Genomic DNA, 16,821 nt, shown 5'->3' on the forward strand with positions numbered 1-16,821 from the left:
GACTCCATCTCCAAAAAAAAAAAAAAAAAAAGAAAGAAAAGAGATTCTGTGGCTCGTCCCTCAGCTCAGTAGAAGATCTGAGAGTGGCATTGTTTCCATTTGTCACAGGGTCTTCTGGGTCTCTTGCCCAGAATCATCTTTTTGTGCCACTTACAAAGCACAATCCTTGAGAAAAGTTTTTCAGTTTGCAGGACTGACTGTGGTCTTTTTAAACAGGGAGACTGCTTGCTGTCAGTATCACCTCTATTTGGCATTGGGCTTTCTGAAGCTGGGGAGGACCAGGTAGCTTTAGGGAGCTCCCTTCCAGCCTCCAGGACGCTGATGCAATGACTCAGCAATGGAGAGTTTTGCAATATGCTTACAGAACCAGACCAGCTTGCTTTTCCTAAGGAAACCTTGGTGTCCTAAGAAAACCTCAGGCTGGGTCCCTGCCCTGCCGGGTTGAAATTCCTTCTGTCTTCTGGTAGCATGCCTGTAGCACATGCTCTGTAACCAGCTTTAGGGAGTCCACAAAAGGCTTTGGAATGAAGTCAAATTTCAGTGCAAACTCAGTGTTTGCCTCTAACCAGTTGTGTGATTTTTGGCAAGTGACCTAACCTCTCCCGGTTAAAGTTTCCTCATCTGTGAAACAGAGTCAATAACTACTTTGCTAGGTGGTTATAAATATTAAATAAGATGAGTATTAAGTAGTGCATAGCAGATATCTTACATGTATTTTCTTCTATTACAAAGTGCATAATATTTCTTTTTCTTTCTGTTTTTGTTTTTTTTGAGACAGAGTGTTGCTCTGTTACCCAGGCTGGAGTGCAGTAGTGCGATCTCAGCTCTCTGCAAACTCCACCCCCTGGGTTCAAGTGATTCTCCCGCTTCAGCCTCCTGAGTAGCTAGGATTACAGGCACAAGCCACCATGCCTGGCTAATTTTTGTATTTTTAGTAGAGAAGGGGTTTCACCATATTGGCCAGACTGGTCTCAAACTCCTGACCTCAGGTGATCCACTCACCTCGGCCTCTCAAAGTGCTGGGATTACAGGCATGAGCCACTGCATCCGGCCAAAGTGCATAATATTTCTACTAAGGAAATTAGTCTCTTGGCTCCATGTTAAAAAAAAAAAAAAAAAATTGAATTTCCTGGCTTTCCAACTACACCTTTCCTTCTGGCCTCACCCTGATATTTGAGTTCTGCAGGTGGATGTGTTCCCTATAGTAAATGCACCTGGCTCTAATGGGTTCAGGCAGAAAATTCTATTGCCCCAAAAGTGGGCTGAGCCAAAAGGCTATCCTTGCTTTTCCAGATCTCTTCCCTCAGAAACAAATTGAAGACCAAGATGAGGAATTTTGGTGTAATGCAAGAAAACATAAAGAGGATTTCTGCAAATAAATCTGTTTCCCTTGCTAAGACTTTTTATCTACTTATTTTTATTCAACAAACGTATGAATCTTGCTACATGCCAGGCACAGTTCAAACCGTTTTATAAATATTAATTCATTCAGCCCTCATAACAACCTCATGAGGTAGGTGTTGTTACCCCAAGTGGCAGTTGGGAGCCTTTGAGCTGCAAAGAGGTTCTGAACTTGCTGAAAGCAACATGGTCATGCAGGCGACTTAAAGCCCAGGCATTGCAGTGGGGATAGAAAATTATTGTACAAAAATTAATGAAGAGAGCCCATCTAAAATGCCTTCTTTCCACAAAGGGTTCAAGATGTTATCATGGGGGATTTAAATTTAGGTGAAGCAGCAACACTGCCATCCATCACATAAGCTGAAGATATATCTAAGCCTGGTTTCCACTTGAACTTTTGTGAGATGTGCCTCCCTGGGGTGCCCCTTAAGACAGTTCTGGTGAGGCCATTCTTCCTCCCTTGATTGACTTTTCTTCTGACAAACATTTGCTGGGCATTGACCATGTGCAAGGCACAGTGCTAGGTACTGGATTCCAAGATAATTATAACAAGTTCTAAGCTCAAAGAGCTCACAGTCTAACGGGAGAAGTGGAGAAATGAACAGTCACACATGCGCTAAAGAAAGGACTCTGCAAGAATACCTCTGCCATTCTTCGCAGAAGCAAGCCTCACCTCTCAACTTAGAACTGGAGTCAGTACATTTATTTACATGAGAGGCAATGGCCACAAACTGTCCACATAGTATGCCTTTTGTTCTCTGAGTGGCTTCCTCCTCACCACCTCTCTCTTCTCTCTCTCTCTCTCGTTTGGACTTTTTCTTTTCTTCTTCTCCTCTTTCCTCCTCCTCCTCCTCCTTCTTCTTCCTCATCCTTCCTTCTTCCTTCTTCTTCTTTATTTTTGTTGTTAAGTGTCACTGGGTCACCCAGGCTGGAGTGCAGTGTAGCAATCATAACTCAGTGCAGTCTCAACCTCCCAAGCTCAAGAGATCTTCCTGCCTCAGCCTCCCGAGTAGCTGGGACCACAGGCATGAGCCACCACACACACACACACAGCTAATTTTTGTTTTTTGTAGAGACAGGTTCTCACTATGTTACCCAGGCTGGTCTTGGATTCCTGGAATCAAGCAATCCTCCCGCCTTGTTCTCCCAAGGCACTGGGATTATAGGCATGAGCCATGGGACCCTGCCTGAACTTCTTGTCCATCTTCCTTTTTTCTCCTAGCCTTTTGCTTTCTTCTTAGTCACCCACAGACCTTTCCAGGGCGTCTCCCAGGCACTTATTCTCTGAGCCTTATGTGTCTTGGGAAACCTTGACACAGACCTTGTCAAGTTCACAACAGGTTTTGATTTGTCACATTGGCATTTCCTGTCTCCTTGTGACTTAAGTGGTGAACAAAACATCTCAAGATGTTCTCTTATTCAAATGTGGTTTGACCGGGTAATGCTAAGATCAAGAATGTTTCAAGGAGCAAGACATCAGAGGGGGTGCCAGGGATAGGGAGAGCAAACTCTGAGGGCAAAGTGATAAGCTCTCTCCTGCTTTCAGCCTCCTAAACACCACTGCCTGCATCAAACCCTCCTTCTTGGGAGGCTGAGGCAGGCAGATCAAGAGGTCAGGAGTTCAAGACCGGCGTGGCCAACATGGTGAAACCGCGTCTCTATTAAAAATACAAAAATTAGCCAGGCGTGGTGGCAGGCACCTGTAATCCCAGCTACTCGGGAGGCTGAGGCAGGAGGATCGCTTGAACTTGGGAGGAGGAGATTGCAGTGAGCTGAGACCGCACCACTGCACTCCAGCCAAGGCAATAGAGTGAGACTCCATCTCAAAAAATAAAAATAAATAAATAAATAAATAAATAAACAAACCCTTCCTTAACAGAGCCCAGATTGTGTTACTGGGAAAAGTGCAGCGGCCAGAGGGAATAGAGAAACTGTTTTATCTGGAGTTCTGAGAAAGGGGACTCAGGAAGCTGTTGGTGATAGAGACAAACAGATCTTTCTCCTGCTAATACTGTTTGTTACCTATTAACAAGCCTGCAAAGAAAAGGTCTTTAAGATAAGAACTTTATCAAGAACTTTGCGCTTCTCTTCCATAAACTTCATTGCCCTGTTGCCCTACCACCCAACAAACTTAAAGTACTGTCATTTTCAGAATTCAGTTACTCCTGGGTCTGTACGTGATGTAGTTTCATGCTGTTAACTCACTGGAAGCCAGTGGACCAGATGCCTGTTTCTCTTCTTCCTGCTCCTCCGCTCTGGCCCCAAAACAGAAGCTTTGCCTTCCTTTGTTTCACCCATTTATCTACCCAGAAATCCACCCATCAAGCATTTGTTGAGTGTATACTTTGTGCAAAGATCTCTAATGGCTACTCTAGAGGAGACCAAAGATGGAGAATACATGCTCAATGCTTTCAAGAGCTTGGAATCTGTGGAGGAGACACATGTAAAGACAATACGATAAACATAGATACAGAAGAAATTTTTATAGAAGTTGCATTGACTTTTCTCTTTTCCTTTTTCAAAGTGATATCGTTCTTTAAAAACAGGCCTCCTGCCTCTGATGCTTTTTTCTCCTCTATAAACTCTAGAAAGGCCAAGTTGATCCTTAAGGAGAGGGTCTGGGGCAGGCCAGGACAGGGAAAGACATTGGGATCAGGATGGAGACCTCCAATTCCAAGATTTTCAACAGCAGAGGACATATGCTGGGGTTAGAATCAGGCCTGGCTCCATGGTATGCCTTAGGACCAACAGAGACATGTATAGCCCAGATGACAGTAGCAGAGGCAATGTTTACTTCTCCAGGATTCCTTTGCACAATTTACTGCCCTTTCTTCAAAAGCAGAACCACCAAGAGTATGCCAAAAGTCATGGCACATTCAGCCCTTTAAGGACTCCATCACTGGATTAGCTGATCTTGGGTAAAAGATTTAGGAAAGGAGGTGGGGAAAGGTAAGGGTGATGCAGAGTAAATGATACATTTGGTGGCAACATTTTGTTGAGCAAAGTTATGGTGTTTCCACATTGCTTTTGAACAAAATGATAAATTTCAATCAGGTCTTGCAAGGGTTACAAAGTCATTCTAGGTCAAATGGATAACAGAAGCCTCTATACAGTTGAGTCCAAAATACAGACCCTGAGACAGCCTTCCTTCTTTCTCTCTCTCTTTCTTCTTTCTTTCTTCTCAAAACGGAGTCTTGCTCTGTCATCCAGGCTTGAGTGCAGTGGCACAATCTCAGCTTACTGCAACCTCTGTCTCCCGGTTCAAGCAATTCTCCTGCCTCAGACACCTGAGTAGCTGGGATTACAGGTGCATGCCACCATGCCTGGCTAATTTTTGTATTTTTAGTAGAGACAGGGTTTCACCATGTTGGCCAGGCTGGTCTTGAAATCCTGACCTTGTCATCTGGCTGCCTCGGCCTCCCAAAGTGCTGGGATTACAGACGTAAGCCAACGTGTCCAGCCCATCCTTCCTTATTTAACTAGGGGATCAATCAACTTTCTTTGGGGATGGCTGGGAAAGGCTGAAGAAAGAATGTATGCTCCACCTGAGCCTTAAAGGATGAATAATTCACAAGGGCACAAAGTGGGGAAAAAAAATTCTAAACAGAAGGATGGAGATGTAGAAGGGCTGGGATGGTGGAACTAAGGGTCTAAAAGCAGACAGAGTAAGAAGGCTAAAAGGATTGCCAGATTTAGAGTCCACATGAATGAATGGTGGGCTGTTAGTGGTGACATGCTGGGAGGAAGGGAGCTGCAGGTGGGGGAGCCCAGCCACAGGACTCCCAGGGGCAGAAAGAGTCCAGGGTCTCCAGGGTTTCCTCTGTCCGTTGAGGGAGTGTTTCTGGGATAAGAGGCTTCTTAAGGAGAGCACAGAAGAATCTGTTCAAATGGAACTTTGGTAGAAGGTACCCTGGGACCCAGGGTAGCCCGGCAGCAGCTCTGATGGCTTCTCTGGTTCCCCTTCTTTGGGTGGTTCAGCCTTCTCCAGGCCCCTCCTGGGCAGCCCCAGATTACAATTTCTGAAAAGACTCCTCTTGGGAGTCATTTCTCTTTTATTACGGTACCACTTGGACAGCACACACACAGCACAAGAAACTGCAAACCCACACACAGAATAAATTAGGAAATTCCTATTTAAAAGCAGATGATAGAAGAAGCTGTGCTTCCAGGAGGGCCTCATGGTTCAGTGCCTGGAGAGTCCTGGGGTGTCAGCAGCCCCCAAGACTCTATGATAAATTGATGATATAGTTAGACCCAAATGCCCCCCTCTAAGCATATTTAATAAGGCCTGAACTCCTTCATGCAAACGTGCACACCCACAGATGTACACACAGGACTCGGGGCATGGGACAGCCTGGACATGACAGCCAGCTCAGCAACAAGCACAGTGGACCCAGCTGTGCTCTCCCTGTGGCTCTGGTGGTGGCTGAGTTCCTGGCACTCATCCTTCACCAGCTCCCCAGCTCCCTTGAGAGGTGCCAGTGTGGCGTGTGGCAGTGGGGAAGTGGAGGCCCGTTTTCCCGAGGTGAGGACTCAGGTCTATTATTCTGGACTGCAGGGGAGCACATCCCAGCTTTCTTACACGAGCCTTGCTTTGTTGTCTCATCTGCCAAGAGTCACCTGCCACTCCCAGAAGAACAAGTGAAGCCATGTGTCCCTGGGAAAACCCACCTACTTGAGTCCCAGGAGCTGCGTGTACATCTCTGTCCAGCAGTGTGATGTTGGGGGAAGTTACCTCATTTCTCTAAGCCTCATAATCCCTGTCTGTAAAAATGAGAGTGTCTACTTCACAGGGTTATCAAAAGGAATCACAAAAATATGATATTGCCAAGTACTATGCTGGACTCAAGTGAAATGTTCAACTCCTATTTTCTTTCCTGTGTTTGTGTCCCTCATGTCTTCCTTTTTATTTCTCCATTTGGTTTCTTGGTTTATGCGTCTGTTGGTAGTCATGTAACCCCAATGGAACCAAAAGCACTTCTTGACCAATAGGTTCTCCCATACCCCAACAGAAATTGCTGGTGTGTGCCTCCCCACAGTACAAAACTGCATCACTGGGTGAATCAAGAGGATGAGCCACAGGACAAGGGGACAGTGAGGACAGTCAGGACCTCAGGTACATCCGAGTCCAGGGGAGAGATCTGGGAAGCCTGTGGGCGCGTGGAGATCTGTCTCAGAGAGAAGGGTAAGGTGCCATAATGGTGGAAAGACACAAACAAGAAATAGTGGTGTAGGGGTCGCTCTGAGCTGGGTCTGGCCAGAAGCTGGAATCTAGGGAGGTGCTGTTCACAACATTCAGCAGAAATAAAACCACTGCCTTCCAGAAGTGGGAGACCCAAGGATGTAGGAGGCTTATCTTCCTGGTAGGTCTGTCCACCAAAACGCCAGTTTGATGGATCACAGTCCACACCTCAGGTTCTGTAGAAATTTCCCATGCATCTCTCCATCTTCCTGTCCATTCAGCCATCCATCTGGATATATGAAGAGTTTTATAGAATATAGACTGACCTGGACAGAAAATCCTGTGTGTTCATTCAGCACCTTTTATCCAAGGAGTCAGTATCTTTCATAGTCACTCAACTGGAGTCTTTTATAGTAAGGCTGCGAGGTAGTAATAGGACGGGCAATGCCCCTCTTTTTATAGATCAAGAAGTGCTCAAAGTAACGCAGTGAGCCCAGCTGAAACATGGTATGGGCTGGTCAAATGCAGGGCACTAATCTGTTCCCCAAAGACCAGAAACTGGCTCTTCTCCCGTGGGCCTTGGTACAGCTTCTCCTGGACTGACCTCTGTGTCTAGACCAGCTCTGTTGCTTTTCACACCAGTGTGGGTTTCAAGTCATCTTTGAAGTTCACAATAGGCTTGGAGCGGGCCCACAGCTTTTCCCAGGAAGCCAGCCCCGCCGTAGGCTCAGGGTCAGTGTCTGATGTGCCACTGTCACTAGAGTCAGAAGAGCTCTGGAAGCAGATTTCACAGTAGGGCCGGTGGCAGTGGCAGAAGAACTCATCTGAGCTGCTGGACTCAGTGTCAAAACAGCTGTGTCGAGAAGACAGGGAGGGATAGCCTGAGGGCACTGGGGGCCACAGATGCCACTGTTCAGGCAAGTCCCGTGAGGCTTTGGAGAGGCATGGGGCAGGAGGACTTGGGGCCAGGCCAGAACCAGAAGGCTGGGGAAGAAAGGCTGCTTCACTCCCTCTAGCCCCCTCGGGCTCTGTCTGGCTTCGTCTGCTGCCCTCCAGGGTACCTCGTCTGTCTTGAGGATCTGAAGGTAGTGAAGGCTTCCTGGAAGAAGGTCTTCGTGTTCTGCAATCAGCAGTTTGTGGGGCCAGGCTGGGGCTGTCCCCATTCTGCACATGTAGCCTGCTGTGTGCGCCAGAAACAGTCCTGTTTGCCCGATGCCCCACAGATGAGGGTGCAGAGCCAGGAAAGTGTGAGCGGGCCTGCTGAGTTGCCCGCCTTCTCCTCACCATGTAAGGGCTAAAGCCCAGCTCCTTGGAGAGGGGCATCTTTTGGGGGCTGAAGGCAGCACTGTTCTTCCAGGTTTGTTGGTGACAAGACGGGGTGGTAGGGAGGGAAGCCTCAGGGCCCAGGCCCAGATCTTGTAAGACCTCCTGAAGTTTCTCCCTGATTACTGAACTGACCCGTGACTGCCGCTCCTGGGGCTCCTCTGAGTTCTCCAGATGCCTCTGTCTCTGGGGATCTGAGCCTCCTCTACTTGGTAGGAGACTCTGGCTGGGGGCCATGGGGACTTGATCTCCTCTTTCTGGACCCAGGCTTTGCTCAGTCCATGGCTTCTGGCTACAACCTGAGTCTAAATGATCAGCAAAGTCTTTCGAGTCAGATATCTTCTTCTCTTTCCCTGGGGAGAGGTTGGTGTCCTTCCCAGGCCCCTCAAGGCTTTGTGCATGTGAGGAGGGCCCTGAAGTGCACTGGGAATCCTGGGTAGCCATGCCAGGATCATTCCGAAAGTCAGAGAGGCGACCCGAAGGCCCCTGAGCAGCTGCCAGGGTGTGGACCGAGGCTGCGGCCTGGACATCCTTGCTTGGGGAAGAGGCAGGTGGGGCAGCCCGCTCTGGGAGGTCATAGGTGCACTCAGCTGACATCAGCCTCACAAGCTTCTCTTTGGCATTGTTTACTTGTTCCTGCAGGCTTTCAATCACAGCATTTTTCTGTAAAATAAAAGCAAAACCATCAACAAAAATGCCGCCGAGGGTTCTACAGTGCCCACCATGGTGGAGAAGTTGTGGCTTTCGAGGAACCTTGGCTGAAATCTCAGTTCTTCCAGTGTATTGGCTGGTGACCTCAGGTTCTGAGGAGGTTCCTCCCTCCAGTGAAATGAGTTGATGCAGGTAAAGTGCTTAGCACAATAACTGACATAAACGGTGCTCAATAAAGGCCAACCATGATTTATTGTCATTATCTTGGTCTCCTCCTTGCATCCCCACACTGTGTGGCATTGCTTATGAAGAGCAAGGAGGCACAGCCTGAGTGCCCCTGGCCACTGCAGCGCCCTATCACCTTTCCCAGAACTGAGAGGGTCAGGCCACTTTGCAGGTATGAGCTGAATAATGTTTGGAATGGCCCCACGGAGTTTATCACACTTTTGCAAAAATTTAGATAAATGTGAAGCATACCTCCAGGGGATGAAGAAGTAGGGGAACAAGTATTTTGCCTCTTACTAAACAGCTTAGAAAATGGGAAGAATAAGGAGAAGGGTGGAGATTCCTGTGACGATCAAATAAGATTGGAGCTGAGAGGGGCCAAAGAGAATCTCAGGTTGGTGTTATCACCTCCCTAGGCTGGACCCCTGGGAGTCAGTGGCCAAAGCTGCCATATGGCAATATCAGCTGTCGATTTCACCTAAAGTAGGGGTCCCCAACTCTTGGGCCATGGACCGGTAGTGGTCCATGAGCTGTTAGGAACCAGGCCGCACAGCAGGAGGTGAGCGGGGGGCGAGGAAGCATTACCACCTGAGCTTCTGTCAGATCAGCTGCGCCATTAGATTCTCACAGGAGCGCAGACCCTATTGTGAACTGCACATGTGAGGGGTCTAGGCTGCACACTCCCTATGAGAAGCTAATGTCTGATGATCTGAGGTGGAACAGTTTCATCCCGAAACCATCCCCCCCGCCACTCTCTGTGGAAAACTGTCTTCCACGGAACCGGTCCCTGGTGCCAAAAATGTTGGGAACCACTGACCTAAAGGAGTGCAAGCATCAGAACTATTGAAGAATCACAAAGAAATGAAAGGACTGTTGGGCCTAAGCCCCTGCTAGCTTGATTCACCAGCCCTAGAATGGAGCCCAGGAGATGAACGAGGCTGGAGCGGTTCTGCTACTGACTTGCCTACTCGCTGCATGGGTGTTAGCTGGTAAACAAGTTGTGCCAGAGAGGACCAGCAGGTGAGAGCTGCAGAGGTGTGCCTGTCCTAACTGCGAGACTGTGGGGCATGAAGCAGGAGTAGGAGTATTGGCAGTGGGTTGCAGGGAGCGACTGCAGCCCAGACATCTTTCTGTGGTGCAGCAGCTGATTCTCTAGCTCAGACTATGTGTCCACCTCTAGAAACTTCTGATCCTCAAAGGCAGAGCAGGAAGGAGATGTTCACAGGGAACGTCTGGACTTGGGGCAGATGACATGGGGTCGAGGGTTCTGGGAAGGCAATAATGTAAGCAAATGTTCTAGAAGGTGCTTGTCTGAACACCAAAATGCTGCCTGTTTGTTACTATCATCTTTAGGAGCTGGCATGAGCATTTGAACCTCCATTTATTATGCACTAGAAACAAAAGAATGTTCCCTGTGTTAGGATAACTAATACAAATTGCCTAGTTATACCAGTCCATAACTGCTAATTAGGACTACTAGTTATGGAGTGAACCTGTGGTTTCATCTCAGGTTTACATGCGAGAGTTGCCTAGAAGTGATCCTTTAAGGGAGCAGTAGCTTAAGTAAAATAGTACAAAATTCTGACTAGCAACTCTCCAAGCAGACGCACTGCTCCCCTTGTAGAAGTGGGAAGGTGATTTTTCTGATAGTCGGTATTGCTAGTTTCACCCTGGTTGAGTCTACTTCTTTTACCATCGGACGAGAGTCCAGGGCCAGTGAGGGACTGGTGAGTAAGGTGGAAAGGATTCCAGCTGAGCACATGCGTGCCTGTCCTTCCTCCCTTCCCTCTATTGGCAGAGTGGTGAGGTCTGGGTGTTGCTGGGTGAGTGCAGATGACTCAAGGACTTGCCAGAGGCAGAATGGATGAGTAACAGGGGAACACTCAGGTGTTTGTGATCCTGGGCTGTGCTAGGTATCTCTCTGAGGATCTCACGGGGGGACCTCAACTCTCTTCCTCTTCCACCAGCCTCTCCTCCCGAAGCCCATTGTGCGCATTCTCATGTGGGCTTCTGGAGGCCTCTACAGCCTCACAGAGTTAGGAAGGACCCATTGGCTAATGGCAACTACTCCTGCGGGTGAAATCTGAGTGCTGCCTTTTTGTGCCTTATCCATAAACTCCTTTGAGTATCGAAAGATACTATAAATATGGAGTTGGGAAGAATACTCTTCTCCCAGCAAGCCAAACATCTGAAGCTGGCTGGTGACAGATTTAGAAACGTCAACCTAAACAGAAAATTTCCTTCTTCCAGAAAAAGAAGTGGGACTCTGTTTTTACCAAGGCTGCATACTAATTAGAGGTGTGGTGTGAGGCACTGCCATTATGAGACTGAAATCTGACCTACCATGGCAGCTGCACTTCAATGAGCTTATTAATTATTATTTTTGGCACATTGAGGGAAGCAAAACATCCACCTGCATATTTCACAGGGGGCAGGTCATAAGGAGACACGGAATCAGCCCCTTGTTTCTATGGTTTGGGGAAGAAAAGTAATCGGTTTGTTTAGTTGGCTGCAGAGTGTATGAGGAAAGCACTTCAGCCTTGTGGAAGGTTCTATCTGCTGGCCTTCTCTTAGACAGGGAAGTCAGTGATAGACGCTGCCCAAAACAGCTTCTGGGGGGACCCCTGGCTATAGGGGCAAGAGGGGAAAGTGTGAGAAGATGGGTTGCCCAGATCATGGGAAAGTAAGAGGAAGGCCTGAGTGGGGGAGGGGGGCCTGCACAGGAGGGCACTGCACACCGTGAGCCAGAGTCAAGGTCTGTGCCCATGTTGAGGCAGGAAAGATACTCATGTTTATCTAATGGGCAGTGCTGGAGCTGGGGATGCAGATGCTGGAACCTCTTGACACCTGCTACTGGGCCCTAGGACTGGCTGCTGGTTCTCAGGCCTGTTCTGGGAAAGACATTCCAGGTGTAGCATGTGCTGGGGAGGCCATTTTCTTATCACTTGTGCACCTGTGCCCACTGAAGGGCTTCCTCTGCAGACTCAACGCATCTTTTTGGATATAGCAGATCAGATTGAGTCCCTGCGTGGGAAACAGGGTAGCACGGGAGAAGTACAAACAGCACGTTGCAAATTACCATAAGGCTAAAGAGTCAGTCTACTTGGCTGTTCCAGCATTAGCTGACTGTGAATGAAAACTATCCTGGCTGTTCTAGCCAAGTTTCTGGCCTTCTGTGTAGCCAGGAAAAAAAAAATGCTTATTTGAATACTTCACAGAGTATCAAAGGCAATATTACTCCCTTGCCAGGTGGAAAGAAATCTGGCTTTGAAATACTAAATAGTAAAGAAGTGGAGAGGTGTTACTCTGATGGACAAAAATGGTCCAGAACCATAGAGGGTCATGAACAGTGGGTGCCTGGAGGCACTGAGTCCCTTCATCTGTTGTGTTTTTTAGGTCCCCACCACACTGTCCTCTCATCAGTGACTATTAATACCTAGGTAGCAGTCCTAAAAAAAAAAAAGCCCAGTTTGCCAAATAACACCTACTGAGATAGGTTCTAAACTGAAAAAAATATGGAACGTAATTCAGTTAGTGTCAAAATACTGACTAATTCCCCTGGGCCCTGTGCCTTCTTCCTGAGTCAACGAAGCCCTCAAGCTTTTCCACGTGCTTTCTTCAAGCCTACACCACACTGCCTGAGTCTGGGAGAGGGGCCAACTCTGGCTCAAACATAGAAGAAAGAAGCCCGAGGGCTGCCTGGTTCTCCCTTGCTGCTACAATCACATTCAGAAGCCCTTGTTTAGTCCCCTTCCCCATCTGTAGACATGCCTGGACTTTCTGGGATGATGGGCTGACTGAGATCCGCAGCCAGTACCTAGGAAAGACAATAAGGATCCCATGAGATCTTGGACATGAAGACACTACTCTATGTAAAAAGAGAAAAGGAGGCCAGGCACGGTGGCTCACGCCTGTAATCCCAGCACTCTGGGAGGACAGGGCAGGTGGATCACTTGAGGTCAGGAGTTTGAGACTAACCTGGGCAACATGGTGAAACCCCGTCTCTACTAAAAATACAAAAATTATCTGAGCATGGTGGTGCATGCCTGTAGTCCCAGCTACTTGGGAGGCTGAGGCATGAGAATTGCTTGAACCTGGGAGGCGGAGGTTTCAGTGAGCCAATATGGCACCAGTGCACTCCAGGCTGGGCGACAGAGTGAGACCTCATCTCAAAAAAAAAAGAAAAAGAAAAAAAAAAAAGAAAAAGAAAAAAGAAAAAAAGAGAAAATGTATCACAGAGAAGCTAGTGTCCATCACATTTCAGGGTCTTTACAATGCTGTTCCCTCTGCTTGGAATACTTTTCCCTGTAGTCTTTGCCTGGCTAATTTGTACTTAACCTTCAGCCCTCAGCTCAATGAGTCTTTTCTGACTGGTCTAAGTTATGTTTTCTTGCCCTTACCACACATTATTCTGTCTTGCCTCTCTGATTTTTCTTTCATAATTCTTATGACAATTTATAATTACATGTTTGCTTGATGAATGAATCTCTATTTCCTCCACTAGACTGTGAGCTCTGGGAGGGTAGGAACCATGCTTTTGTTCATTGTTCATTGGCACAATGCCTGGCACATAGGAGTGACTCATTAAACATCTGTCCATTGAATGAAGTAGCTGCATGTCACAGTGGAAATGGTGAGGTTTTGCTTTTGCTGTTAAGGGAAGTGGGAGAATGAAAGGAAAAGAAAACATTAGCAATAAGAGCCTCAGGGGCCACCGATACATGATTGGATCCTTTACAGGGAATCTTCCAGGCAGGGGCGGAACTTACTTCTGTGAGGAGCCTCTCCATGGAGCTTTTCCCTCCCTTCAGGTGGCAGTTCTCTTCCTCACCATACTGGGTATGGAAGTTTTTGCTGGGAGTGCTGAAATATTTGGCCATGCGTCTGATTGTTTGGTTTTCCTCTTCAAATGCCTTCCATTGCTTCAGCTGTTAGGTAAAAGAACACATGTTATTTATTTAATTACACATCCAGAAACACATTCTCTCACTCTTTCTCATAAACACCAAGGAATGACACTATCATAGATACACACATGCACAGGCTATTCTCTCCTTAAAATGCACTGTGCTCTGGAGGGCTCATAGATCGTAATGACAAAAGGTATAGGGAATGTTAAGGTTATATAATTTTTAAAATGCCAAAGGGCCGGGTGCAATGGCTCACTCCTGTAATTCCAGCTACTCAGGAGGCTGAAGTGGGAGGATCACTTGAGCTCAAGAGTTTGAGGCTACAGTGAGCTATTGTTGTGCTACTGTACTCCAGCCTGGGTGGCAGACTGAGACCCAATCTTAAAAACAAACAAGCAAGCAAACAAATAAACAAAAAACCCAAAACACCCTCAAAACAAACACAAACAAAAACCTCCAAAGGAAGAATAGGACAGGTAGATAAAATAGAACAGCCTTAGCCCATCTGCCTATCCATTGCCAAACTGATCAAAGAAAACCAGAGCTGAAGTTTCTTCTATCGGCACATTCTAAAGCCAGAGTTCAGAGCTATCCTGGGGTTAAGCAATCTGAACACTATATGTTTCAAATGAAACTTTTTCAAAATAGCATGCAGCTATTTAATTATTTTTCATTTGTTCAGTAATGGTGTGCTTGCTGCTATTGAAAATTCAGTTCCTTTGAGTGAACTTCTAACCCCAGTCAATAATCAAGGCTCGGAGGGCCTTTGAGGGCGGCCCCCTCGTCACATCAGGATGCTCTAGCTCATCACCTAGTTTCTTTGTCAAACTAGGAAAGGCTCAGGAGTGTGGCTGTCTAAGCTTACACAGCCACTTAGCAGCACAACTACAGCTGTTAACAGGACACCGTGCCGTGCCATGCCCACATCCTCACTCAGTTGATGAAGAGAGAGACTGTTAACGGTGGCAGTCCAGGGAAAGCTCTTCAGGTCTCGAGGAACACTGGTCTCGAGGAATACTCTGCAGAGGCATGGGCTGGTTTAGTTTAATAGGGATGAAGCTGAACATAGAAACAGCAGCCTCTGCCTGAGTCTGTGGGGCACTGCTGACCCACCGAATGCCAGTAATGTGAGTGACACAGGAAGCCACGGTGGGGAAGGCCTCTGTTTTCCCCTCAGGACTCCCCATAACTAAGTGTCTTAGTGATGGACACTAGGGACCCTGGGACCTTGGTTCTAGAAATGATGCTGTGGTGTCTATGGGGAGCCTCAAAGGGAACCTGGGATTTCTTTACTCATCCATCAAACATTTATTAAGCTCTGACCATGGAGTGTAAACCAAATTTTGTAAATCTCAGATAGGATTCTGAATTCTGCCATAAATTTCAATGCCATTGAAATTGATATTATCACCCAAGTCCTCTTGGGTCCTCTGCTGATTCATCATGAGTCCATCATGGCACCAGGAGTTTGTGTGACCTGTGTTGGGTCAGGCCTGGTACTTCCCCTCTCAGATGCCCTTCTTGAAGGCTCCCTCCCCACAAAAGGATGCTCTCAGCTCACCACCCTACTTGAGAGCTACTGGAGCCAATACCACAAGGTCATCTGTGGCCTTGGGTGGATGAATCAGACCTCCTAGGGTTACTCTCCTTGCACTGACCCTGGCAGTGCTGCAGTACAGCTTTTCCTTCATCTCCCCCAGCACTCCCAGCCTGAGGCCTCTCTGCAGGGCTGGCAGAGGAGCAGCTCAGCACTGGCGTAAGGGCCCTCCGAGGGCTTTTGGTGTTTCTCTCCCTAAACTGGCCAAGTGGAGCCAAGATCCCCCTTGATTACTCTAGCCCTTCATTCCTCATTTGTGAAGATACTGGTCCTTGAGGCTCAACCCTTCAGGGTCTCTGGAATCCAGCTATGAATTTCACAATTCAGGGCTTCTCCTCTGCCTTCCTTCAGAAGGACAGGCAGATTCTGGTTTTCTGAGCCTCTGGGCTATAGGGCTGTGGCAGACTGAACAGTGGAGTTTCAAAGGTGTTCACTCTCATCCTAATTCCTGGAGCCTGTGAATATGTGACCTTATGTGGCAAAAGGGACTTTGCAAATGTGATTAAGGATTTCAAGAGGCGTGATTATTCTGGATTATCCAGGTGGGCCCAATGTAATTGCAAGAATTCTTATAGGAAGGAGGGAGGAGAGCTAGAGTTGGAGAAGGAGATGTGACAATGGAAACAGGGGCGAGAGAGAGAGAGAGAGAGATCTGAATCTCTTCTGGCAGATTTGAACCCGGCTGGCTTATAAGGTGGAGGAGGGGACAATAAGCACAAGAATGCAGGCGGCCTCTAGAAGCTGAAAAAGTTAAGGAAACAGATTCTCCCCTCATGTCTCTGGAAGGAATACAGACCTCCTGACACCTCAAGTTTAGCCAAATAAGACCTATTTCAGATTTCTGACCTCCAAAATTTTAAGATAATAAATTTGTATTATTTTAAGCCACTAAGCTTATGGTAATTTGTTACAGTAGCAATGGGAAACTAATACGGTGCGACTAAATGTCAACTCTTTAACAGGGTCCAGCAGGGCCTCAGAAGCTCCCCAGGTGTGCCTCTCTAGTCTTGTCATTCTCCCCCTGCTTTCCATTTGTGCTTCAAAAATAACAAAGACTGTGGTGCTCCAAACATACCCTACTCTCTCTCTCACCACCCTGCCTCTGGTCATGATGTTATTCCATCAGAAATGCCACCTACTTTCCCCCATCTCTTCAATGAACTCTTATGTTTCCTTCAAGACTGAGCTCGAACACCTCATCTTCCTTCCTTCCTTCCTCCCTCCCACCCTCCCTTCTTTTTTTTTTTTTTTTTTTTTTTGAGACAGGGTCTCACTCTGTCTGGAGTGCAGTGGCACAATCACAGCTCACTGCAGCCTCAACCTCCTGGGCTCAGGTGATCCTCCCACTTCAGCCTCCTGGGTAGCTGGGACCAGAGGCAAACACCACCATGACTGGCTAATTTTTACTTTTTTTTTTTTTTTGAGATAGAGTCTCACTCTGTCTCTGGCTGGAGTGCAATGGCACGATCTCGGCTCACTGCAACCTCTGTCTCCCAGTTCAAGCGTTTCTCCTGCCTCAGCCTCCCAAGTAG

General features: G+C 47.5%; 1 protein-coding gene across 1 annotated transcript in view; it reads right to left on the reverse strand.

The window, feature by feature from the left end:
• Positions 1–1,553: 1,553 nt before the first annotated feature.
• Positions 1,554–16,821, reverse strand: part of GPR156 (G protein-coupled receptor 156) — a 133,134-nt gene continuing 117,866 nt past the window's right edge. Inside the window, exons 9-10 of the mRNA XM_007985679.3 lie at positions 13,552–13,710; positions 1,554–8,569 (exon numbers count right to left, since the gene is read on the reverse strand). Coding sequence (XP_007983870.3) covers positions 7,217–8,569; positions 13,552–13,710 — 1,512 coding nt within the window. The 3' untranslated portion in view covers positions 1,554–7,216. The remainder of the gene's footprint in view (positions 8,570–13,551; positions 13,711–16,821) is intronic.

The sequence above is a fragment of the Chlorocebus sabaeus genome, chromosome 22 (assembly GCF_047675955.1).
Source record: "Chlorocebus sabaeus isolate Y175 chromosome 22, mChlSab1.0.hap1, whole genome shotgun sequence".
Taxonomy (NCBI): domain Eukaryota; kingdom Metazoa; phylum Chordata; class Mammalia; order Primates; family Cercopithecidae; genus Chlorocebus; species Chlorocebus sabaeus.